Source organism: Lagopus muta, chromosome 6 (assembly GCF_023343835.1).
Source record: "Lagopus muta isolate bLagMut1 chromosome 6, bLagMut1 primary, whole genome shotgun sequence".
Taxonomy (NCBI): Eukaryota; Metazoa; Chordata; class Aves; order Galliformes; family Phasianidae; genus Lagopus; species Lagopus muta.
In genome coordinates this window covers 40400139-40426012 of record NC_064438.1, presented here as the reverse complement: position 1 = coordinate 40426012, position 25874 = coordinate 40400139, and the positions used below count along the sequence as shown (strand labels likewise).

The window sequence follows — 25874 nt, the reverse complement described above, 5'->3', positions numbered from 1 at the left end:
CCTTCGAGGCAGGGATAATCAGTAATATATAGCAACACAAAGCTTAGTGTAGTTGATTATATGGCCTAAACTTCATATTTCTTCCTGAAATGCACAGACCGTAAAGAAATGTGTATAAAGCATGACCCTAATGTTGAAACTGTGGGAGAAGAAACACACTGTTGGATAATGCAAATATCACAGTTCTGACCATGCAGAAACTGAATGCTGAAAGAACTGTGCTTTCGCAGGGCTTCCTAGATCTAAATAAATTCTAAGCAAAATAGGGTAATGAGATTAAAAAGAATTTAAGAAGAACTCAGAAGTTAAATTTCACTGGAATTGAAACAAATGTTTGGATAAAGCAGCACTTTCAATGAGCCTGAAGTGTGTGCCAGCAGAGTAGAAAACAATGTTTATAACCCATAGTGCACAGTTTTACTGGACATATTTTTTAGATAGTATTCTCTATAGCATCCATATTACCTGTTTGAATACAGTTCAGAAATGTGAGGAGTGCTGTCTTTCAGGTAAAAGTGAAATATATGGAAAAGAAGGGGATATTTTTTGAGCAATGACACATTTCAATTATTTTCCTCGATTTTGTGTGTCACCAGATGTCTGGAAAGTACTCTTATATACAAAGTTACTTTTTTTTTTTTTATTTGACACTATCGAAAACACAGTGAAAGTTTCTCACATTATCATCTAGGTGGTTTGAGGAAATACAGTTATCTCTTTATAATGTGTAGAAAACGTTCTGTACAGACAGTCCATCATAGTGAAGGAAAATAGTGGGGGGGGGGGGAGGGAAGGGTGGTGGTAGGGTAGGGAGTAGAAGTGAAAAGATCATGAGCAGATGTTATGAGTGGCTTAGGAAAAAGCTAGAGTCCTGGGGCTAAGGGAGATGTTGAGCAATATTGTGTAATTTTGTCCCATGTATATTTGAAAGATTTTAATAAAGAATATTGAAAACTGAAGGAGTTAATTAAGGAAATGCAAGCCTTTAAATGTCCTCAAAGCAGGTAGTTTACAAGGAGCTTTGTACCATTGCAAAATGATTTAATCCAAAGACCAGTAGTTTCTGTCATGAATACTGAAAATGTCATACTGAAAAATGAAGTGTCAGCACTTTATTTTTGGCTAAGATCCCTGTTCTTACTTTGGAAAGTAAAATGTCCTCAGACTCTTTACTATCTTGGTTGATAAGGTTTAGGTTATGTCCTTCTTCCCAATGACATGAAGATAAATATTTCACCTGTAAATTCATGATTTATAAGTGCCAGTAGTAGAACATCTGGCAAAACCATGAGAGGGATACTGGAAGAGATGCCATCCAGAAGGACATGGACAGGCTGGAGAAGTGGGCCCATGCCAACCTCATGAAGTTCATCAAGACAAAGTGCAAGGTCCTGCAACTGGGTCAGGGCAATCCCAAGCACAGATACAAGTTGGGCAAAGAATGTCTTGAGAGCAGCCCTGGGGAGAAGGATTTAAGGGTGTAAGTTGATGAAAGACTCAACATGAGCTGACAGTGTGCTTTTGCAGCCCAGAAGGCCAACCATATCCTGGGTTGCATCAAGAGAAGTGATTCTGTCCTTCTACTCTCCTCTTTTGAGACCCCATGTAGAGTATTGTGTCCAGATCTGGGGCCCACAACACAAGAAGGGTATCGAGCTGCTGGAGTGGATCCAGAGAAGAGCCAAGGAAATGATCAGAGGGCTGGAGCACCTCCCCTACAAAGACAGGCTGAGAGAGATGGGGCTCTTCAGTCTGGAAAGAGAAAGCTCTGAGGAGACCTTACAGTGACCTTCCAGTACTTGAAAGGGGTCTACAGGAAAGCTGGGGAGGACTTTTTATAAGGGTATGTAGTAACAGAATGAGGGGAAATGGCTTTAAACTGGAAGACTCTACATTTAGACTTGATATTAGAAATAATTTCTTTACTGTGAGGGTGGTGAGACACTGGAATAGGTCACCGGAAAGGCTGTGAATGTTCACACCCTGGAAACATTCAAGACCAGGCTGGATGGGGATTTGAGCAACATGGTCTAATGGGAGGTGCCCCTGCCTACAGCAAGGGGGGATGGAACTATGTGATCATAAAAGTCCCTCCTAACTCAAACTATTTCATGATTCCATGGTAAATTTGTTTGATCTGAGAATAAGTGTAAAATTATTTAACAGTTACTGCTGAGAATGAAAGTCTGGTAAAAATTCTCAGTGTTATCAACTGGGATGATCATTCTACCACATTTTTTTTTTCTTGGCAAGATTGAATGGCTTTGAACTGGACAAAGTGGTGTATAAGGGCTTGGGATGGTAATTTGTGGGGTATTAAATATGTAGCAGGAATAAAGACATGTTTTACAAACTAAGAAACCTAGGAAGTGGGCAGCTGATGCTGACCCCAGAATGGCAATGGCATTCTGGAAAGCTTTTTGCTTACATTTATACATATACATATACATAGACCAGGTTAATCTGAAGATAAACCACGTTCGTTTTTTTAAACACGAAGTTTTGTTTATTGTCTTTACTGGTATGTTAAGCTGAAGAAAAAAGTGAGCAGAATTGAACCACGTCAGTACCAAATGCTGAAAAGGAAGATGAAAATATCACTGATTTCTAACCACTTCCATTGCAGCACCAATCACTTCTTCTAATAACTTTAAATTATTAATGCTTAGAGCATATAGTTTCTAACTACACACCTAAAAGGCATATCTTAAAAAAGGCCACTCTTTGTTGGAACTGTTAACTTTCTGTTCCAATGCTCCAAATGACTCAGCACATGGAGCAGACAGCCCAAAATATCCTATTCATTTCCAAGGCACCGTAATTTTTATATTAGAACTTCTGTAAGGAGGTACTGTGCTTGCCTCTACTCTTTGAGCTAGAGATATACTGATATAGACTGGCAGCCTCAGCTCTCAATCCAAATAAGATCCAAACTTTTTAGTTGTCTCAGTTTGGGAAGAAAGAGTAGGATTCAAGCTCAAGGAAAAAGGATTCTTGGCAATTCCTGCTTTTGACTGAACTGGAAATATAATGATAAGGAACTTTATTGTGGTGTTTCAGCATTTCTGCCTCCACTCCTGCACAGAAAATTATCCATGGAGGATGGAACTTTAAAAATGCCTTAGGATATGAAGGTGGGAGATGGAAACACTGAGCTATGGGTACCTATCATCAGTGACTGAAGTTCACATACAAACATGGTACAAGAATGACAGGAGCACGCACCTATTTTAATTCTACAGAAATATGCTGGATTAGGAGCTTTCCAGAGGGATAAACTGAAGAAAAATGCCAGAAAACAGGAAATGGCTGAGAAGCTAAGACATCTGGGGCTGGAGAAAGTTTTCTAGAACTTTCAATTTACCTTAAATCTCGTTGTACTTAGAAAGCTCTACAGAGATCTTACTAAAATTTTACCCTCATACAAGTCTCTCTGATGCTTTAGATGGATGGGAATACATTAGCATCATAATTTAGAGAGCGCCATACAAGACTCTCCTGTACGTATCCTTCATCTGGAGAGTGAGTGGGAGTCTTTCAAATCTAGACTCAGCTTCTCTTGGGAGTTTGGGGGGTTAATTACAGAAACTACTGCAAGAAGATGAAGTTGTTCTGTTCTCACATTCAGTACATTTGAAATACCTTTCCTCCTCTTGTGCAATATTCTGAAACCTTATTGATTTTGCTTCTGCTGAAGTCCTTGGATTGTTTTTATTCATAAAATCAACCTTCCTGTTTTTCTTAAAAGAAACCACCTTATCTTTTATGGTGAGTAGGGTGTTTTGTTTTCTTCCAGAATTGTCTGACTCAGCCAGGTGTGTTTTAGCATCAGGTTTGTTCACTGTAGTTTACTGGAACAGGGAGATTGTTTTGCATAGAAATTTGAGGTTCATTAGCAAAGGGATGTAGGGACTTTTCCTAGCCTCAAAGTTATCACTATTACACACCCACGCCCACAAGTCAATTATTTCACTTTGCTGTCACACAGTGAATGCAGGCTCTTAGATGGTTCCAGATTGACAGCTTTGAAATTGGAACAGATTTTGCAGAGGCATCAGTACTTCCTGTTCCCATGCATTTCAGTCTTTTTGAAACACAGTCCTCTGACAGCCACAGTTGTAATCAAAATTCTGGGTATAGCTTGCAATATTTTAAGATGTTGCTCCCCTACACAGAGGTGTCCTAGCTTTGTAGCCTCTTTCTTCCTTAATTTGTTTGAATATTGGTTTAGTTTGGCATCTATTGGCTGAAATGTCCTCCACCTGCAGTGCTGCCTTGTGGACTCAGTAGGCAATGAGATTGGCTTTATTTTCCTGTTCCATGAACTCCACTCCAAACTGTTATGAGGAGCTTCCCCATGTGGGTAGTTTGCATTTTCACTACCTATACTCAGTCCCACTGCAGTTAAACTAGAGGCATCAAGACTTCCGGGTGATTAAATCAGCACTTTTCACATTTCACTTTCACTAAAAATTTCACTTTTCACTAGCTGCCAGTTTCTCACAACTGGCTGAACTTTCAGTTGTGCAGCATAATGGCAGGGGTAGAATGACCACCAAATCAAACAGAACCAAAGGTGATACAGAAAGTAAATAAGGCAGTAAGGATATATTTAGTTCATTCACCTTTGAAAGGCTGCTAACTGGGTTGTTGCATGGAACAGGAGCAGCTTTAAGCAGGAAGAATGGGGCTGGGTGCCAGCTGGATGAACATTGCTCCATTCAAACATGGTGCTGTGGCCAGGATTGGTGGAGGCAGGCAGGGCCTGGTGACACTGCACTGTGCATAATCCATCCAGGTACCACTGTGGCTTATCTGTCGCTTATCCGAAATTTTATTTTCAGTTTAAGGCATTTCTTTAAGAAAATATTTTGCTGATCTTAATAAGTCAGTAGAAATAGATATTTAGTCAACATCTCATGGCATTTTAAGTAAGGGAACTGCTGCTGAAACATGGGACATTTTTCTCTTTTGGCAAAGAAAAAATACAGTTTTATAAGAGGAACACATTTTTGTTTGGCTGTAATAAACAAATTTTGCCCAAGGCCAGGGAGGCAAAGGTATGGCTAAGCTAAACTATCTCCTCCCCATCTCAAGCCGTATCACTCTGCAGCTGTGCAATTCTCCAAGGATAAGCTCATAGAGACACTAGCTAACTCTGAAACAAAAAGCTGCATTCTTTGATTTTGGCAGTGAAAACAGAGAAGCAACAAGGCAGACACACAGGTTGCATGAAATCCTCTGGGATGATTTCTCCCATGAGCCTCCTGGGATTAGGATCAGAGAAGCAGCTTTGTTGCCTGTCACCATCAGGTACCCTTACCCAGCTGTGCTACAAAGAGTTCTAAAAAGTCATGCTTAGTTTGAGAAAGTAAGGCTTAGCAATCAAAATATCAATCCAGTCTACTTGTTCTGGGGTCTAGGCTCTTGCATTACAGTATCCAAGTATAGTAAGATTGATTGTTGTGTCAGTTTACACACACAATTCAGGCACAGAAATGTGAAGTTCTTCACACCAAATGAAGACTGTAAAATGAATCATCAGAGATGCAGAAAGTTCTTATGGATCCAGTAAAAAATAAGATCAAAGAATATGGCCTGAGCAGCAGTAACTCCACCTCAAATGTCCTGTGTTTAGGCACAGTTATCAAGAGAGTTGCAATAAACAAAATTGCTAGTTGCCTATGTCCTAATCTTCACACTACTGTGGTTGAAACTGGGAAAAAACATGAATCTATGCATGGATATGGTTTTGATGGCACTGATTTCTATAAACATTACAGAATATGAACATCTATACTGATACTGTTGACTTTAGCCACATACAAGGTCTAGTAACAGTGAATGCTTTAATGCTGTTGGCTTTGCTCATTCCACCTTGACAAATTATGGATGATATGTTTAATTTCCCACTACTGAACCTGACTGCTCCTTAGATTACGGGAGGACTTTTATTTTCTTTTGCTGATGGAGAACTGAGGTACACTGTAGGACGGTTCCCAAATAATACAGGAAGGTATGGCAGAGCAGGTAACTGAAATGAGCTTTAACAGAAACTTATCTGTATTCTTCCATGTGTTATCTTCATCCCTGCCTCATTCTTTCTTCCTTGTTTGTGGAATTCATATAGTTTTCCTTCAAGACAATAAAAGCTCTCTCCATGCCTCGAGGTCTGAAATATCTAGCATTTCTTCCTTCCTTCATGAAGATCTGCAGGAAAATAACAAGAGACTGTTGATAGGGTATTTGCTGCAGATAAGTTTCTGTATTTGTCTTTCAAAAAAGTTTTTTTTCCTGTGTGTTTGATGTCTGAGAGAAATAAATGCAGTGATGAATTGTTTCAGTTTTGAAAGCAAGAAGTGATAACAATACGAAGAAGCAGGAATTAAGATTTCATTCTCTGCTGGGGGCTGTTGTACTCAAGCTGGGAAACAGTACTTGCGTCTTGTGGGCACAGACTGCTTCTGAAGTCAGCAGTGGCAAAAAGCTTCTTTTTACATTTTCATATAGTCAGAAGAGTTTTGTCCCTGTGGTCGGATTATCAGCATCTCCTCACTGGAGCTTTCAAACTGATGTAGTTGTGTTTAACTCAATATGCACAGTCTGCCTCAAAGGCAAGGAAAGTGCCACAATAAATATGAAATATAATCTCAAACTTGTGTTCCATGAGCTTCCTGTTCAGCTTCCAATGCACTTCAAAGCTCCATAGCTGTCTGGTCTCCAGCTGTCTTACAAACAACCTCTTCACCCACAAAGCACTCTGTGGGTAGGGGCAGTTGTTTCACAGGAACCCAGAATACATTGTGTTCCCAGCATAGGTTCTTGCCTGCCTTTACCTCCAGGGAACAGGAAGAGCCTGAGCTGGACTGTCCTCTGTGCTGTTTGCAAACTATTCTCAGAAACAATGGCTGATGATTCATCTGGCATCATCAACAACCCTCAAGCCTGCCTTTTAACAGACCTTCCAATGTAAAGAATGGGGAACTTCCCAGACAGAACCGTGTATGTTTTGGTGATGGATCTACAGAACAGTAATCTAGGTTTAAGAGTGCTTGTAATCAAGTGATTACATATGCTTGCCTGAGGTCAGACAGCAAGCTAGTTTTGCAGCTCAGGGGACACCTGTTCCAGTGTTTCAGTGTTGTGCTCACATGAGAAGAACACACTACACACTAACTCATCCATTTGCAGAGATACATAAATGCCTGCTTATAACTTTTTTTTTTTTGCAAGTTTTAGTAATAATAATACCAAATATTTGAGGTTGCAATCCTATCTGTGGCAACAGAACACAGTCATCACAGTCATCACCAGTATTCTGACTTACAAATTGTTATAGTTTGAGAAAGAAACACAATGCTTTTTTTTGTTTTGTTTTGTTTTTTGTTTATGCTGGTAACACAAAAGGTCACTGGTTTAATGTGAATAACCTTTAAAAGTTATTTCTTTGAGTAAATATTTGCTGGAAGATATCCTGTCTGAGTAGTATCTTTTGCAAATGCCTAATATTGTGCTACTTTTGTTTCTTTGGAAGCACAAGACAAGATATAGTGGTCTTTCTAGAGGTATGGATGCTAGCATAGTGGCAGCCCAACTGCTGTTGCAGTAGATGAAAGAAAAAGACCCAAGAATAGAGAAGATTGATGGTGCTTACCTTCTGCAGTTGCTAGAAGTGGAAGGATAGTGATGACTGATGAAGACTAAAACAGATTAATGAAGGAAGTTTGCACTGCTCATCAAAGATGGGAGTTGACAGAGGTTACATATAATGCTTCCATCTTTGGGAGGGAAATGTGTCTGGTGAGGAGAGACCACATAAGAATCTAGGGAAGACATCCATTCAAAAAAAAATAATGGATGTCTGCAACGGGAAATAAATGTGATATTTATCTAAAGAAGTCAAAGCCATGTTTAAAAAAACAACAATAAAAACAAAACAAAACAAAAAAACTCTATGGTACCCACTAGCATAATAATCACATAGAAAGAGGACTAAACTTTGGGGGAGACAGGGGAAGTGTGAAGGGGGGGCGGAAGAAAGAGAAATGAATGAACAGGAACAACAACAACAACAAAAACATTCAGCATGGGGCTACAAGGGAGGCTTAAAATGTGTGTTTAACCAACTTATAGCTAAAAAGGACTTATTCTTGCTAGATTTGTATGTAGATAACTATCATAAGGAATACTGAAGTCTTTGAAGCTCAGCTGATTAACAGCATTTAAAGATGTAACATTTTTTTTTTAATAGGGAGACTCATTTTTTCTTTTCTCTTAGCATCTTCTCTTACATATCAGTAAATGAAGTCCATTCTGAGTGTTTACTTATGTTCCTTTTAAATATCAAGAAGGTGAAAAAAGATATTTAAACACTATACATGCTGTACCTAATGGAAGTGGGAGAAAAATGTACATAAATATGCCCTTTCTTGGGATGCATCACCTCACATACCTTCCTGGAAAAGACAAAAGGGCAAAGAAAAAAACAGCCATGAGAAAAAAAACCAACATCCACAATAGCAGCCTGTGTTGCCGTGTCACTTTCCACGTCACATGAAAATACCTTTTCCAAAATTTGAAAGCATTTCTTAAGAGCAGTCAGAAGCATATTGTTTTTTTTTTTTCCTCTTTCCTTTTCAAAGCAAAGCGGCGTTCCACCCTTGCTGTCTGTCTCTTAAAAAAAAAAAAAAAAAGTTTTGAGAATTTCACTTTTCTATTCACTGCAGTCCTGGCCAAAGTAAAGCCCTCTTTTACATTGACGTCAAGATCTTTGCTAAGATTAGGGTTTCATTTCTCTATTGCAGCAATTAGCCAGGGAATGTATAAAAGGCTTCAGGGAAGCAAGCAAGAACTCCAGAGGAGAAAGCACTTTGCACCATAGGCAGATAGCAAGAGACAGGGCGAGAGGAGGAAGGCAGGAACGGAGAGAGGGAGGGGGGGGAAGAGAGGGAGGAGGAAGGGAGTAAGGAACAGAAAGTTTGCATGTCCATAAACCTTTTTTAACAAATGTGTTGTAGCACCTGGTAGCTAGCTTTACTGACACAGGAGTGGGAGGTCTGTTCAGTGCTTAAATAGCTGAGAAACAATGGGATAGCGCTGGAAAGTTAACAATTAACAATCTCAGCTTAAATTTGGTATCTGCAGGGAGCTGGAAGCACAGCTGCCTCTCTCTTCAGCAAAATCAGGAGATCTCCTAGTTAAGGGAAGAATTTCTGTTAACATCTTAGTTTTCTGAAAATTAAGCAGCTTTGAGTTGAACGACTATCATGCAGTTATGGTTTTAACCAGCTTGCTCATATTTAACCATCTCTGCTCATTTTGAAGAATGAGACGCAGAGAGGTTAATGAGGCTTTTAACAAGCTTTTTACTTTACTTCTGTAAATGAGAGCACGGGGCAAAAAACGGAGCTGAATTCATCGGGCAGAAGAGAAGCAGCAAGGAAGATGGGTCTGTTAAGTGTGGATTTGCTGATCACGCTTCAGATCTTGCCGGTTTTTTTCTCCAATTGCCTCTTCCTTGCGCTGTATGACTCTGTGATCCTCCTGAAGCACATGGTGCTGTTTCTGAGCCGCTCTAAGTCTGCGCGCGGTGAGTGGCGGAGGATGCTGACCTCGGAGGGGCTGCGCTGCGTCTGGAACAGCTTCCTCCTGGACGCCTACAAGCAGGTGGGTGCGGGTCGGCACCGGCACGGTGGGGTGGGCAGCTGCGCTGGGCATCCCTGTTGCCAGCAAAGAAGGGAATTACACCGTGCACTGCACAGAGTTCCCTGTTTGAAGTTAAGTTTGGTGGGAGAGGTAAAAGTAGAAGGGAGCAGTGCTTGTAGTTTGGAGCTGAGAGTCTGCAGAGCTGCTGGCTCTTATTTGCCACTCATTCTGTACAGCCTCTGCCATATCACTTAGCCGTGCCTCAGTTTCCCTGCCAGTGCAAATAATAATGTTTATAAAGTACTTTGAGATCTGCACATAAGAGTAATTGTACAACGTTCTAAATGCTTTTTAAGTTGTCAATCGTTTGCCATGTGAGATCCTCAAGCATTATGCAAACAGTGCATCTTGAGATAGAGCTCTAGATAATCAAATGTTCTCTACCTAACATAGAATTGCTTTAATCAGTGTAAAAGATAAAACTGAATCTTTGTCATTACACCACTGTTTTCTCTTAGGTATGTATTAATTTTTAGATTGGAAGAATTCAGGTAATAGTAAAACTGAGCATAGAGTGAAACAGTGAGCCTTTTTTCCTGATGAAAGCAGTGAGGACGTGTCAGAGATTAAAAATGAACTTGACTGACTGAGGGATAGCTGCCTGGTGATTTAAGTTAATAATGCTAATAGCAGTTATGCAACATGTTTTTTTTTTCCCCTTTAAAGTGTTGTACAAACATTACCCATTGGTACTGCCCAGGTCTGATGTGGTGCTTATAACTCCCTTTTATATATTGAGAAAGTGGACACAAAAAGATGAAATTTCTTGAACAGGCCACCCAGTTAGTAAGTAGAAGAGCTGGATTCAGAGCCCTGTGGCTTCCAAAACAGTACTTAGTCTGTTAATGTGTTGTCTTATTTAAACCTTCTAATTTAACACACCTAGTGATGTCATGAGGTCATCGGGGTCCTCTCCAAACAATAGCTCTGTATCTTTTGAAATAATTATTTTTGTATCCTCTCACCCCCTAGACCCCTTTTCACATCCTCTCAGTATTTACTCTTCCCTGAAGAAGTGAAGAGCTGGTGGTGCTGGTGATTGCTGGCTTTTTGATACAAAATACAAGCTGCTTAGTCTGAAACCAAAGCCACAGAGATGTTAATTTTCAGTATAAGACAAATATAAATAACATTAGTCTTTGCCAAATGGGTCAACCTCTTATTGCCACACTAGGAATCAGCCAGCTGGCTATCCAAATAAAGTAATGCTGAATACTGAAGTTCACTATTCTCCCATCCCTTCTAATTTCTGGTTTTAGTCTTTTCACAAACATTAAGAAGCAGATTTTTCAGCAGCCTTGTTAAATGGGTTGGTGAACACTATTGTTACCATTTTAAAGATGAGGCAAGACAGGACAGTTAATGTATGACTTGGACAAGGCTCACAAGGATGTCAACAGTGCAACTCTGAAACAGCCAAATTTCCACTTCCCAAAATTTTGACCTGTATGTGGCCCAAGTTCTGCAGAAGGTGTGGAGAGGTAGGGAGTCGCATAGTCATGAAATATTTCCAGTCTTGTTTTGCTTAAAACCGTACTTTTCTTAAAGTAGTACTTTATATTTTCCTCAGTACTGTTAGCGTCAACGATGGAAGCTGTGGTTAGGGGGGCTTTGTGCTGTTTTTGGTGTTGGCAATGAAATGCGTACCTTGAACTTAGATATCTTCCTTATCATCATTAAATGACATAGATTGCTCACGCCAATCAATCTCTACAGTCCCTGGAATGAATTCAGCAGAAAAAATGTGTATAAATGTAACCAAATTTTCTCACCTCATTCCAAAAAATGTAAATAATGCATTCATGACAGCTGTCCTTAAGACAAAACTAACTGACTGACAAATAATGGAAAGGGTCCTTTTTACTTCACAGAATTATGGGCCACAAGGCTAGAAAGTTATTGGAAAATGCTGTTTGATACAGAGAGGTTGATAATTGTAGAGATCGAATTATAGAGGTGACAAATAAATGGAGCAATGTTAGCTGAAGGAGGAGAGTAATCTCTACTAAAAGTTGGTAGAGGTGAAAAAATAGGAAATGTACAATGTTCTATGTGACATAAGAGTATAAAAAATGTGAGAAGTAGTGGCATATATTGGATTGTCCCATGAAGCATCTTTTCCTTAAAATATATTTTTCTCAGTCCTGAAAAATACTTTCCAGTTTTCATATCTTAATCTTAGCCAAGGTAGGAAATGAAAATATTATGGAATCAAGATACTAAATTGTAAAGCTAAATGCAGTCTGTGTCATAACTTTTATTGCTTATTGCTTCAGTTTTCTAGCTGTAGCCAGGTATTAGCAAAGTACTTAAGCAGGTGCTTGAACTCATTCTGTTCCGGAATATTTATGAGATAATCACAGCTTTTTGGCTAGATTAGCAGAACTGAAGATGGATGAAGTAGACCAAAGCTTAGCAGAAGCCTGGATCAGGGCAGTAACTATACTTGGTTGTACTGTGTTTTGTGTGACTTACACAGAATTCTTCCTGAGCACTTTTCACAGCATATTGCATAAAAGTACTTCATGGTCTATTTGTATTTGCTGGAAAATTTACTGAAAGCCATTTCAGAGAAAATTCAGTGGGTAAATATTGGGTTCTAGATTAACAGTGAATTTATTCTAAGAAAGGAGTTCTGACTTGAGCACACAGAACTGAGTGACTTTGTTTAGAAATTAGAGTACAAGAGATTTTTTGTGAATAACTGGAGTATATTTGAAAACAAGACACTGATGCATTTTCTCCTGCAGAAAAACTTTAATATCTTACCCAAATTTGAACTTCCTTTTGTTCTGTTTTTTGTTGTTCCTAAGTATGGCTACACATGATTTTTCGGTTAAGACACTTATTTAAGAGACAAGATTATTTAACAACAGCTGAAAATTTTAATATCCCCAGTGGACAAACAATGCACAGTTTGATGTTTTGAGTATAGAATGTTTTCTATATTTTCTTTTAATGACATTTTATTTATTTTCCCTACATTTTAGTGTCCAACCAGAATAAAAGTGATTGGTCTTATTTATCTTTGATTTCTCATGTGAATTTTATCAAAGATTAATATATCTCTTTTTACTTCCTTAGCCCTGAAGTTCATTATCTGTCACACTCAGTGCTGGTATTGTCCACATCGGAACATCTTTGTAATTTAAGGAACCTTCTCCCACTACCCTTTCCCAAGAGGCAAGCATGTCTTACATTACAGTAAGGGAGTCATTAGGATCAAGTTAGTTGTTGTAAGAGATAAATAGAGCTAGTAGACAAATCATGTTAACTTTATTTAACTGGAAGGGTGTTACTTTTGTTTAGCTATTATTTTTCAAATTTACTGCTGTGCTTTGTCATCTACAAAAAACAAGATGATTGACTCCTGAAGTATCTTGTATCCATCTTAGTATAGGTAGTTACACATTCATACATTTTTCTGTGTGTACAGATATATATGCACATGTGTATCTGTCTCTATATCTGTACATAGGTGTGTGCACAAATGCAAAGCATGGATATAAATTTGCTCTTACAGAAGACAGTCCACTTCCATTTCTCCACATATATATACATACACATGTATATACCTGTAGACACATATAGATATGGGTGCATGCACACCCTCTGCTAAGAGAGTAAAAACAAAAGTTCTGGGAGTGTGTTAGAATACCTTCTGCATGAATTGTATGGTTTCATCTATACAAATGCAGTGAAGCATCTGTTCCAGCCTATAGCACATACACTGTGTTATGTATCTTAGAAATTTTCAGAGGAAAACCTAGAGACGTTTTGAAAAGAATACTGTATTTACTTTAATATATATTTTTATCACCTAGTAAATTCTGTGCTTCATTTAATACTGGTATGAAACCCATTTCTATGATTCTAAAGGTGAGAAATTGTTATCTAAGCTGTTTTTAAAATGAGTGCAGTAGTGCCCATGGTTAAGCCTTGCGCTGGGCTGTTTTCCAGTACCTGATGCAAGCTTACTGTTTTCACAGAATCACAGAATCACAGAATTGTAGGGGTTGGAAGGGACCTCCAGAGATCATCGAGTCCAACCCCCCCGCCAAAGCAGGTTCCCTATAGTAGGTCGCACAGGTAGGCATCCAGGCAGGTCTTGAACATCTCCAGAGAAGGAGACTCTACCACCTCCCTGGGCAGCCTGTTCCAGTGCTCCGTCACCCTCACCGTAAAGAAGTTCTTGCGCATGTTTGTGCGGAACTTCCTATGCTCCAGTTTCTGGCCATTTCCCCTTGTCCTGTCTCCGCTCACCACTGAAAAGAGTCCGGCCTCGCCATTCTGCCCCCCACACCTTAGTTTTAGCAATGCAGTTTGTGTTTCTGGTCCCCAACACAGATCTGTAAGGCTACCCTACAGGAAATCCTTTCTATTCTGCATCTTAGTGTGGCTTGTCAAGAGGAGGCCCTGTGCCAGGAATTTTTTCTCAGTGGCATCTTCCTGATGCACTCAAATGATTGGCAGGGTTGTATCTTCATAAGGGAATGGTTACAGGTATGTATGTATGTATAGTTGTACAACTTTCCATTACCTTTAGAAAGAGCCATCAGTGAGTGCTGGCATTGCAGGCTCAGCAGGGATGGGGGTTCTGGCAGAAGGTCCCAGCCTCAGAACACAGGCCCACCTCTGCTCCAGGCCCATCGAGACCTTCCTAACTACAGGAAGGCACAGTTAAATTACTTTTCACTACTTCTGCCTGCCTAACAGGCACATTTATTGTTTAGAAAAAGCCCAAAAAATGTACGCAAAAGAGGACAGAATGAAGAAGGGTCAAGTTTTGAGACTTTAAGTGCATTCTGTGAATGTTATCGCAAAGAAGGATGTGAAGGTAACAGAAAGACTTGTCTTTTACTTGCTCTTTTGCTGTCCAGTATCTCTCTGCTTTTTGGTGATCTTTTTTGATTGGAAGAAAGACATAATTTATATACTTTTTTTAAGGTAAGGAAGTGTCATTCTCTGCAGTTGGCAGTCATAAAGCCGCATTGTGAAATAAATGCTTTCCTGAAGGGTGAGTGTTGTGTAGTTTCAGGGTTTAGGGCTAGACACTGTGTGGTCTTAAAAGCTTTTACTGTCTTTATGATCTTCAGAGTTAACAGAATTGTTTTCATTGACATTTTCAAATAAAGACAATCATGAAAGAAATGAAAAACAAAACAAATCCACAATTAAAACCTTTCCTGCAGTGTTTGGAACATAAATTCTACAGAATTTGGGCTTGTCATTGTCCTTATTATTAAAACATTGTCATTTTTATTAATATTTAATCGTGTTTATTGTAAGAGTGTTTAGGGACCAACCTAGATCAGGGAGTGATTGTGCTACACGATGTCCTAAACAAGAGCAGCAGGGAGTTTGTACCAAGGAGCTTGCAGTTTAAACATTCAAGGCAGACAAAGGATAGGATAAGAAACATGGTGACTCTTGCTCTGCATGCAAGTCCTACCCTCTTTACTTTGAGGGTCTAACAGTCTCCTAAATCTGTACAGTTTCCTGCTTTTACCCTTATGTAGGAAAAATCCTTGCTTGAACTGATTGAAAAGACTGCTTATGTTTTTGTGAAACTTTCTGGAAGCACCAGTTTGACCTTAAGATATATATGACAATTAGCTATTGTGCATCATTAGAAAAAATTACACTTGGTCCTTCCACCTAAGCTCTGCCTCTCCAGCAAAATCACTATGTGAGTTCACACAGTGCTAAAGCTGAGGAATGAATAATCATTCAAAGTAATGTCAAATGTCTCCTGTGTGTCTGCTACCCAGACAGTGCTGGTTAACCAACCTGTCAGTGCAGGCCTCTGGTATCTTTAGGTAAGGATCAGTAAGGTTGCCCCAGAGGACACAACGTCATGGGCCGTGCTCCCATCTTTAGGAGATCATAAACTATAGGGAATATTGCTATAGTCTCTCTGATCAGGGGAAATAGAATTTTCATTATGAGAATGTAAGGCAAAAAGCTCCTTTGTACTTCCCTTTTGCCATGCATACTTATTTCTGGGACTGGCAGTTTTTAAATAAAGAGGACATTGTTTGACTAGTTATTTTTATCCGGACTGTGACCTTTTAATTTGTCTCCCACTTTCCTCCCTCAGCTTCACACACCTGATCCTAAATAAAGACTCTGGACTCTGGAGTAACACTAGTAAATTACAATCTCTGCTCCTCAGTTCAGGTACTCAAGTATCTTAAAGCAAACTGCCACCTCCCCATGATAAATGAAGAGTTCCCATTCCTGTACACTACTCCAAACAAGAACTTCCAGTAAATTTTAGCCACTGCAAAACTCTGAGACATGTAAGAAGAAAAAGCTAAAATAATAATATATATAATTCTGCAGCCAGAGTCTGATTATTATTTGGATGAAGTGCTGAGAAATATCAGGCTATTTGGAGGCTTTGCTAAGCTGAATGGAATCAAATCAAAGGAAAGCATGGAATATGAAAAAGAGCAAAAAACTCCAGGGATTCAGTTCATAACCAACTGCTGGACTCCAGTCCCAAGCACAGCACGTCTATATTTAAATGGCTAATATCACAGACTGCTAATTGTCTGGCAACACCTATTTTCTTTAGGGGTTTGACACAGCCTAATGGGTCTGCCAAACTGTTTGAAAATCTCTCATGTGGGGAACGAAATCTCAAGAGTTATGCTGATAAAAGCAAAACAACAAAACAGAAAAGGTAAATGAAGAGGTCATATTCTGTCCATGGGCCTTTTTTTATTCTCGTGGAGCATGAACAACAAAGCTAGCAGTATGCACTATTTTTAGCCTGTAGTTTATGAACAGAGTTTTCTTTCTTGCACCTAAGTCTCCTTCATTTTTCTGTCTGCGTGTTAAACATCAACAGCCTTGCTCCCTTTTACTCTCTCTGCACTCAGAGGTGGAGATGCAGTACCAGGGCTCTCAAGCAAACACAAAATTCACCCTAACTATGCGAGTCAGTTCTTTTGGGCCAGGCTGGCTTGCACACGTGCTGGGCTTACCATGTGTGTTTTGCAGGAACAGGTGGCCTGGTTTCCACCTCTGTCTGCTGTCCAAAATGCTCCAGCTCAGTGCTCGAATTGTCACACACATAAATACGTGATTATAGCTGGATTGCGTGTGAGGGATATTCTGCTAGTTTGTTTCTCAGAATATATATTTTGCCTGCCTTTGTGTAAGATTTCAAAAGCGGTTTGGCTGAATACATGGCTTTTTTGTTTATTTTGCCATTGTGTTGATTTTCTTTTCCAAGAGCTATTTTTTCTTTCAATAAATAACAACAAAGAAGACAACCAAGCTCACAATGCAGATGATCAGCAAGGATGATATTGTCATCCTGTGTCAATCGGTTCCCGAGCCTGGTGAAATAAAGAGTTCCTTTGGGAACGTCAGCACTTCATCAAGACCAATTAGTGGAGATACCGCTGCTTGTGTTTGAGCATTAACGACTGGGCAGGGCTGTTTTTTGGAGTGCCTGACACTGGCATGGAACAAGGCACCGACCTAATTACTCTTCTACAAGAGCAGAAAATGCCTTGTGAATGTCCTCTTGGCAAGGATGTCTCATTAAGAGGAAAAAATAAACAACACAAGCACTCCTAGAAACAAAAATTAACACGATAGGTAACCTACGGCCATGAGACTCACTTCGTGGCTGTGGGAAATGAAGAGAAACTGTTGTAAGGTGGCAGATGATATATTTCTACCTAATTTCCTAAATCTACCTATTTTTTGACAGTAAGAAATATGGTAGGTGGGACACAAGCATGCATTGTTGGAGAAGAGTGAAATGCATTACAGTTGTTGGAATCACTGTTAAATAGTAGTTGAATTCATACGTTGTATGAATAACGTTGCATTCATACGTTGGTGCTCAATTGGAGTTGTTTTGTTAGTCTGTTCTTTCATGGTTTGCAGACTTCCCTAGGAAAAGAACCATTTGGTAGGCCTGAGCAAAGAGTTGGTAATGAGGAACTTAAAATATTTAGCCTCTTTTTCTGCACAAATATGATTAAGGAAAAGACTGTGGTTTCTCAGTTAAAGATTTTAGTATTGGTTAGAGTATTTTTGGTCATAATAGCGTTGTCAAAATAGAATCTGAAGAGTCAGAGAAACAGTTTGCTCAAAAGTTTGTCTCCTGAGTAACTCTGTTTGCTGCTCAGTTGTACTTGCTTCTGTCCTTTTTACCTTTATTTTCTTCTCCTTTGAAAAGTGCTGGCATATAACAGAAATTGAAAGTGTGTTGTTCAATTGTGATTTATGAGACAAATCACATGTAATTACTTCTTTTCCTTGACTGATTGAGCACATGCTCTTTAATACTGAGGTCCATTATTCATCCAGTGAGTGGGTGCAGCAGCACACACAGCAGCACTTGTCATACTTTGCTCAAAAGATAGATTTTGGGCAACTCAGCCTTGAAAAATCAATTGCTTTGTAGTGTATGAATGGTTAAGCTTTCTAGGTAAGGGGAATCTAGAGTTCGTGCAGATGTTATTTTTTGGAAATTGTCAGCTTAAACTGTGGAACTGTCTATCTGGCTTGTGGATGAATGCAACCCTTAGAATGATAGGATCATTTACAGATGATCTTGACCTGTGTATTTTTTGCTTATATCTGATCTTTACCATATAGACTTCTGCTTTACCTATCTTATTGCATATAATGGTAGAGAGAAATGAAATGTTCAACAGCTCTGCAGAAGAGTATTTACTACCTGTAATGAAGTAAGTATAGCACCTCTTAGATGCTGCGAGTTGAGTCTCTTGTAACACGGAGAAACACTAAAGCCTGAGTGTCTGAACCTGCCTCTCCAGAGAGATGATTTATTCTATTGAGAAGAATTGAAATACAGCCTTTTTCCTTCCTTGAGTTCAATAGAGAACCCACTCACACAACAGATCTTAAAATCATTTATTTCAAGATTTGCTCGTTTCCAAGCCTTTTTTTAACTTACCATGGCTCTAGCAGACAGTGCATGATGCACAGGGGAGATGGAGGGCTGTGCTTTCCTGAGGCAGCACTTACTACCCTTGGCTGAAGTGCAGCTGCACATCTATTTCCAGAGGTGTCATCACTACATGCTTGACCTGAATAAATTCAAGGGTCTTGGGTACTTTTATTTCCATTGTTCTCTCTCTAGCTGAGCTTTGAGTACATGGCATCACATTTGCATCTCCGTTTGCTCCACAGAAAATAGTGGAAATGATATTTATATTCTGCACCAGCATACTGTGGGACTTTCTCAGGTAATTGTAAATTCTGGTGTCATTAAAAGGAGAGTCTTACAAAATCTGCTTTCGTTAGACTCTGATTCAGTTGCTATTCGGATGAAATAATGTGGAGTCATGAATAACTGCAGATTTGCCCAGTTTAGTCAGGATTCTTGGGAGAAATGCAGGATCCAGTATCTACAAGGTACTTGCCTCTTTGTGGAGCAGCAAATACATTTGTTAAGTATTCATCTGTTAACTCAGCTTCTTACTATATCTGACTCATCAGAATACCCTACAATGTAATATAGATTAAAAATGTACTGTAATTCAGTAATTTAATCACATTTTATGTAGTTCTCATTCAGAGTTAACTTCTACTGATTTCATGTGGAGCGTGGCTTCAAAAGGAAGTGAATGAAGAATTAAGAACTTCAGAATTTGGCCTGTATGTATCCTTTGAAGCAACACTTTTAAACATAATCAACAGGAGGAAAAGACAATAACAGAGAAATAATAAAGGGTAATTGCATAGTTATACTAGAGCTTGATGTTAAAGGCAGATGCATAAGAATTGCTGTGGCAGAATTCATTAAAGCTAATTGTCTTCTGTAGAAAGATTTTGTGATTCCACGGTAGTTATCAGCTAAGGATCTTGGAGCCCTCTGCAGGCACTACCTTATTCTGGCAGTCCCAGCTGAGAGATAATGTTCTGTCTTTGTAGGAAGGGAATTTCAGACAAATGCTGCTGGATTTCACAATTGCCTGTTGGATCTGAATTACTTCTGGGATTAGGTCTGATAACAGTGAACTTTTACTTCATCTAACTTGAGCTGTCATCAAAACTTTCCCCTTTTCTTGCTGTTTTCTTTCAATCTTCTAGAGAAGCACTGCAATAGAAGGGAATTAATCACTTGATTACTAATTGAGTGATTTGAAGAGCGCTGTTATCAGCGATCCACTGTCAAAACAGAATAATGTGTTCAGTGTGTGTCTGCAGAGATGTCTCTTCTGTTTGCTACTCTGAGTATTTTCATTTTTGGACTGCAGGATGGAAGAGAACACATATATAAAATCTTCCAATTTATCAAAGTTGGGGGGCACAACATATGCTATGAAGATCAGGAATTTAATGCAGAATGATTCTGAAGAATCAGAAATATGGGATGCTAATCAATGGAGATGAGTGCAAAGCACTAAATTCAGGCTGGGCTGTGAAGTACACATGTCTATGATGAGGAAAATCTAGAAAGCTGAAAAATGAAACCTAGGCACTACAACAGCTCATTAGCTAACTCTTAGTCAATAGTTTACTGTTTTTCCAAAGCAGTTATGATGGAAAAAGAAAATATCTGGAATGTATACAGGTTTAACTTGTGGAACTAATGAAGTAATTGTCACAGAAAAAAGTTGGAAGAAATAGAAGGTAATCTACTACCTTCTAGGCAACTTAGAGTCTGCAAACATAAAAGAGTTCACAGGGCTATGTTTATAGTAGACAGGACAAAACAGGTCCAGGAACCAATTTTCTAACAATAATGCAGTGGTATACATGTCAAGAATGACACATTTTCCTGTACTGTGAGTAGGGGTGGACTAGATGAACTTTTTGATGCTGATGCTTCTAAAGACTTGAAAAATCCTGAATCCCCATGCTAGTGCCCATGTGGGCAACTGCAGTACTATTTGAATAGGCAATTATTGATTTGAATACAATAATCATAAAGGATACTGGATAAGAAATTATGCTAACTTTCTATAATATTCTTTGTTCTGTTGTCAGGTCAAACTTGGAGGAGAAGCTCCAAATTCCAGTGTAATCCACATAGCCAAGCGCAATGATGGTAGCAGTAGCAGCTGGAAGAGTGTTGGTGGTAACTGTGGGGCCAAGTGCCATCTTCTGGATTTTGCCAACTCTGAGCGGCCACTGGTTGTTAATTTCGGCTCAGCTACTTGACCACCGTTCACAAGCCAGCTGTCTGCCTTCAGCAAGCTGGTGGAAGAGTTCTCTGGTGTGGCTGACTTTCTGTTGGTCTACATCGATGAGGCTCATCCGTCAGATGGCTGGGCTGCTCCTGGTATCTCCCCCTCTTCCTTTGAAGTTAAGAAGCACAGAAATCAGGAAGATCGATGTGCAGCTGCTTACCAACTCCTGGAACACTTCTCCTTGCCACCTCAGTGCCAAGTAGTGGCTGACTGCATGGACAACAATGCCAATGTGGCCTATGGGGTTTCATTTGAGCGAGTATGCATTGTGCAGAGACAAAAAATTGCCTACCTGGGAGGTAAAGGCCCCTTTTTCTACAATCTTCAGGAGGTTCGTCTTTGGTTGGAGCAAAACTTCAGCAAAAGATGAAATCCATTCTCTTCAGAAAATATGTCAACAGATGTGTCCCGTTAAGGTGATGTAAAAGGGAATTAAGGAAAATATATGCTGGCTTGAATAAGGCCTTTCAGATCATTGCAGGAGAACACAATTGATAACAAAGTTGAACTAGGAAAAGAAAATGATGAACAAACTCACATAACCATTATTGCAAGATAAGAATCCCACTCCTGCACTCCCTATGGGACACAAAAGGTGAAGAGGCTCTAGAGGAAACATGCTGCTGGTGTGCAGGAAGAGAGATGAGGTAAGATTTGTCTCCTGGAGGAACCCATCTTGCGAAGCGTCGATGGTGGGGTGAGCTGGAAGCCTTGCTGCCTGGAAGACAGTCAGTGGAAGGGAAATGCTGTGCATTTCATCAATAGCATTTCTTCATTTTCCTGTGGCCAACGCAAGCAATTTTGAAGGAACCAGGGTCTTGCAATGACTTTGCATAGAAATGCAGTCGAGTGTGGCATTCCTCTCATGGTAAAGATTTTCTTGTTTAGAGACTAAGCGAACCATCATGCAAAGCATTGTGCATGCACATGATCAAGATGAAACATCGTATGCTGGTATTTGTACTCTCTGTGGACGTCTCTGCACAGCATATTAATGATGCAATTCTATCTATATGTTTGCATCCAATAGGTAGGTCTATGCCTGCTGAGAGAGATATTTAAATCTTTGAAGTTGTACCAAAAAGAAAAAGGTGATCAATTAAACCCATTATGATCCACATTGAAAACTAAAAACTTGGACTATTTGTAACAACACAACAAGAGCCATATAGTATTGGTATCACGAGGTAAAATTCAGTTGATGCCATCTCCTGGTTCTCAGAGCTGGCAGCAGCATGCATTTGTCAATATTCTCTCATTCTCTCTCTTTCTATTCCCCCTCGAACTCTTTCTGTCTAGAATTAAATTTAAAGGTTGCTTCATTTTTAGATTTTTTAAAAATAACTTATTTCTCTCTCTCTCTTTTTTTTTGTTGTTGTTTTAATTTTAGTTTTATTTTTATTTGAGTTAATGACCACACAGATGCATTTTGGGGATGGGGGATCTTTTATACAACATACTTTACCTCACTGAAATGAAAAACTATCTGTCCCTTAACCTGTTAAATGTAGCCAAACTGATTTTTGCTGTATTAGATACTTGCAATTATTTTATAACTAGATTAGTTTAGCTGAAAGTTAAGTAGTTTGCACCTCAAAATTAATGAACTGCTCATGGATGAGACAGTAGTCTGTGTTTGTTTCACCAGTGCTCTCAAGAGTCTTCTCAGAAAAACAGGGAGGACAAACAGTGTGAATAAACGTGAAAGTGTGAAAAATGGCAGAATTTTCATAGGAATGGGTTTGAGGAATATTTCAATTATGTTTTAAGAGACGATGTCAATTTAGAGTACACATTAAATTTACATATACTAAAAACTAAAATGTTTTCATTGAGCCTGATAAAAGGACATGTTTACAATGAGCTGTTAGAGCTTAGACATGAAAGCTCATAAGAGGAGATGGACTATCAAGTATTTTCTCAGCTTTGACAGAAACAAGTAACAGGTAAACAGGGTAAAAATCAAATTAGTTCCTTTAATTTCTCAACCTGCCAACTATGAGGAAGATGATGTATTAGTACTAACATATGAAAGAACAAAAAATGCATAAATATTTTTATTTTTAGAACATCTCTTTAATGTTGTATATTTCTTTTTGCTTGGTTTTCGGTCAAGTTAGCCAATTAAGAAGGCCTTTGGAAATGTATTTTCAAGTACAGGTCTAAAGTAATGACAGTAACATGAGTGATTTCTACCATTTTCTGGTTCAAACTTCCCTTTCTTATGTTTTCTTCTGGAGACCATTGAAGATAAACATGCTTATACGACCTGGCAAAGTGCATCAGAAGAAGGGTATACAGAATGCTCTTCAGGCCTTTTGGTGAGCCTAGTTTCTCAGAAAGAGTATGTGTGTGTTTATGTATACATGTATGTATGCACATAAATATGCATTGTATGTTTGTATGTATGCATATGTATGTATACAAGTGGTATAAGCGGTGTCTAAGGCCAGTAATAATACTAATCATTCTGTCCTTCCATTAATTAATGTTACTGTAACTTATTGCTCAGAGTGAAAGATCGTTATTCGTCCTCACGCCTAAATGTGGGTATATCACTGAACTTTTAAAACCTAATATTATAAAAGTAGTGACATAGTCAAACTCCTTGATTTATTTAACCTAGTGTCCCACCTCTGACTTCAGGTGAAGGTGCAATAATTTCTTCTGGAATTTTTGTTATTTTCAGGTGTTATTGGTTTTGTCATATCTAATGTGATCACTGATGTCTCCTTATCTCTATGAGAGGCTAATCCAAAATTATGAGACCTAGCTATTTCTCAAAGTACTTATTCTAAAATCAAACCTCATTTTAAGATTTGAATTAGCTGCTCAGATGTCATTCTTATCTCCTGCTCTTGTATGTTAGAAAGGTATAAAAAACAATGATCCCAAGTTTTCTTTTATATGTCAGTGCTTACATTCTATACATAGAAATTTACCTATTGGTTTACATTTGGCTTATTTTTTCTTAAGCCAAACAATAAGTCACACTCTTGTATAGGTTCATATTCTTTGCTTTTTCTTGAATCTTCTGTTTTTGCTACCCTGTTCTTTTACTCAGGTGAGTAGAGCTGCAGATAGTAGTCCAAGTGAAAGCATGCATTGGTGTACCCAGCACAGTATCTTTTTCTTATTATATTCTTAGTTATCTGAAACTCCATAAATCTCCATATCCTTTGTAAAGCTCAAAGTAGCAAGTCTTTACTTTCTGTCTTCTCTTCCTCATCATATAGATGAAATCTCAACTGTTTATCTGGGAAATGGTTAGCACAGCTGTTAAAACATACCTTTAGCTTGGAGAAGGGAGTCTGACTTAGTTATTCAATTAGTTAATACCTCTTTGTGTACCTAAAGTTCCAGTTAATTTTCAAGTCCATTTTCTTTTTCCTTTCGGATTTCTGTTATTTTGCCTTAGTGCAGTATCTTGCTATTCATAGATGTCTGTTGATCACACAGTATAAAAGAATTATAAAATTGGCTGCTCCAAATGGGAAATCCACAAGGATTTTCCACAAGAAAAAATACACAATAACTTAATTTCTTTCTTGGCAACATGAATGCTTTACTCAGCCCAAAATTTAAAGATGGTTCAGCCTCAATGAATATCAAGACAGAAATAGGTTTTGTGAATGCTTAAATTTCCCCAGAAATTTTGCAGTCAGTAAGCAAGGGAAATATTTCAAAAAGAAACAGGCTTAGGGTAAAAAATATGTTCTGTAAGTGTATGATAGACACACAAGGTCTTCAACTTTTTCTTGACAAGACTGAAATATCATACAGGAAAGGTTTGAAATTAAGTTTTATACATTTTCTGTAGTTGATGAAAGAGGAGGCATATCAGATACATGAAATTGTCAGGTAACTGTGGGCAATTTTGTATCCAGGCAGAAAGTTTGCTACCCTGTTAGCATCCTGTTTCATCATTAGTCTAGTCTACTATGAGGTTGGATTTACTTTTACTCTCACTGTTTGAGAGCACTAAACCACAGTACCCAAGGTGCATCAGTGCGACATACTTATTGAGCAATCGCTTGCCAAATAGGTGCCTGAAAGTATTCTGGAAGACTAGTGTTTGTAATAGAGGCTCTAATAATGTACCTCAATATTAGTATGGGAATCTTCCAGTACTTTTTCTTTTTGAGCAAGGTAAATAGCCATTCTGGACTATCATTCTACGTTGTTCTGTGCTTAGCATCATTACTTAGCACTGTATAAAATGAATGTAAAACATTTTGTACAGAAAACCGTAGCATTTTGCTGTTGCTTGTGTAGACAATGACATAAATTTAAGGCAGCAGGAAAAGCATACCCTGTCCTTTAAAAAGAAGGAATGATATTCCAAAACATGTTGTTAGACAACTGTCTGAACACTTAGAAAATGCTACCATTTGTATGAAGGTGATCTTGGTGGAAAAATCCTTAAAGCTTCTCAGAAAGGTATCAGTGAGGTGTGCGGGGATGGAGGTTATGTTTCTGTAGGTGTGAAAGTGGCTTTTCTGTGATGTGGAGTATAGGTTTAATGGTTCAGACTTTCATTCAGTACTATAACCAAAGCAATAAGAGGTATCAGGTAGGGAATACTGGCCAGTTTTGTTTAATTCTACACCATGTCAGTGCTGGATCCATGTTCAGTTACTTATGGACCCAATGCAGAGATTTCAAAGAAGAGAGACTGGGGTGAAACCTGAATGCTTGTGTGTTTATGAAGAGCACTAACAAAAGAGTAATTGACTCAGTTGGTGTTCAGATGCTTTTACACTGGCACTCCTCTGTGCACCTTAGTGTCTCTGTGTTTGAAAGGAGGGGAGTCTCTTTAGAGCCATTAACATTTCTGGGGTGTAGATGCCTGTGTGTATTGATTATGTGTGTCATTGTTTAAATGTTAAAAATACACTTTATAGGAGAACCAGCAAAATTTTGTTACAGTATGGTGCTCCATGAAATATGTTTTCTTGATTTCTTTTATTGTTTTTTTCT

The 25874-nt window shown here is 38.7% G+C and overlaps 1 protein-coding gene across 2 annotated transcripts; it reads left to right on the top strand.

The window, feature by feature from the left end:
* Positions 1-8844: 8844 nt before the first annotated feature.
* On the top strand, positions 8845-25874 carry DIO2 (iodothyronine deiodinase 2). 2 transcript variants are annotated; one of them, XM_048949038.1, is made up of 2 exons: positions 8845-9666; positions 20692-21264. In XM_048949038.1, exons 1-2 carry the CDS (start codon positions 9445-9447, stop codon positions 21262-21264), a joined length of 795 nt encoding a protein of 264 aa, XP_048804995.1. In that variant the 5' UTR covers positions 8845-9444. The 2 variants fall into 2 exon arrangements, with proteins under 2 accessions (XP_048804995.1, XP_048804994.1); XM_048949037.1 differs by having other exon boundaries at positions 8846-9666; positions 20692-25874.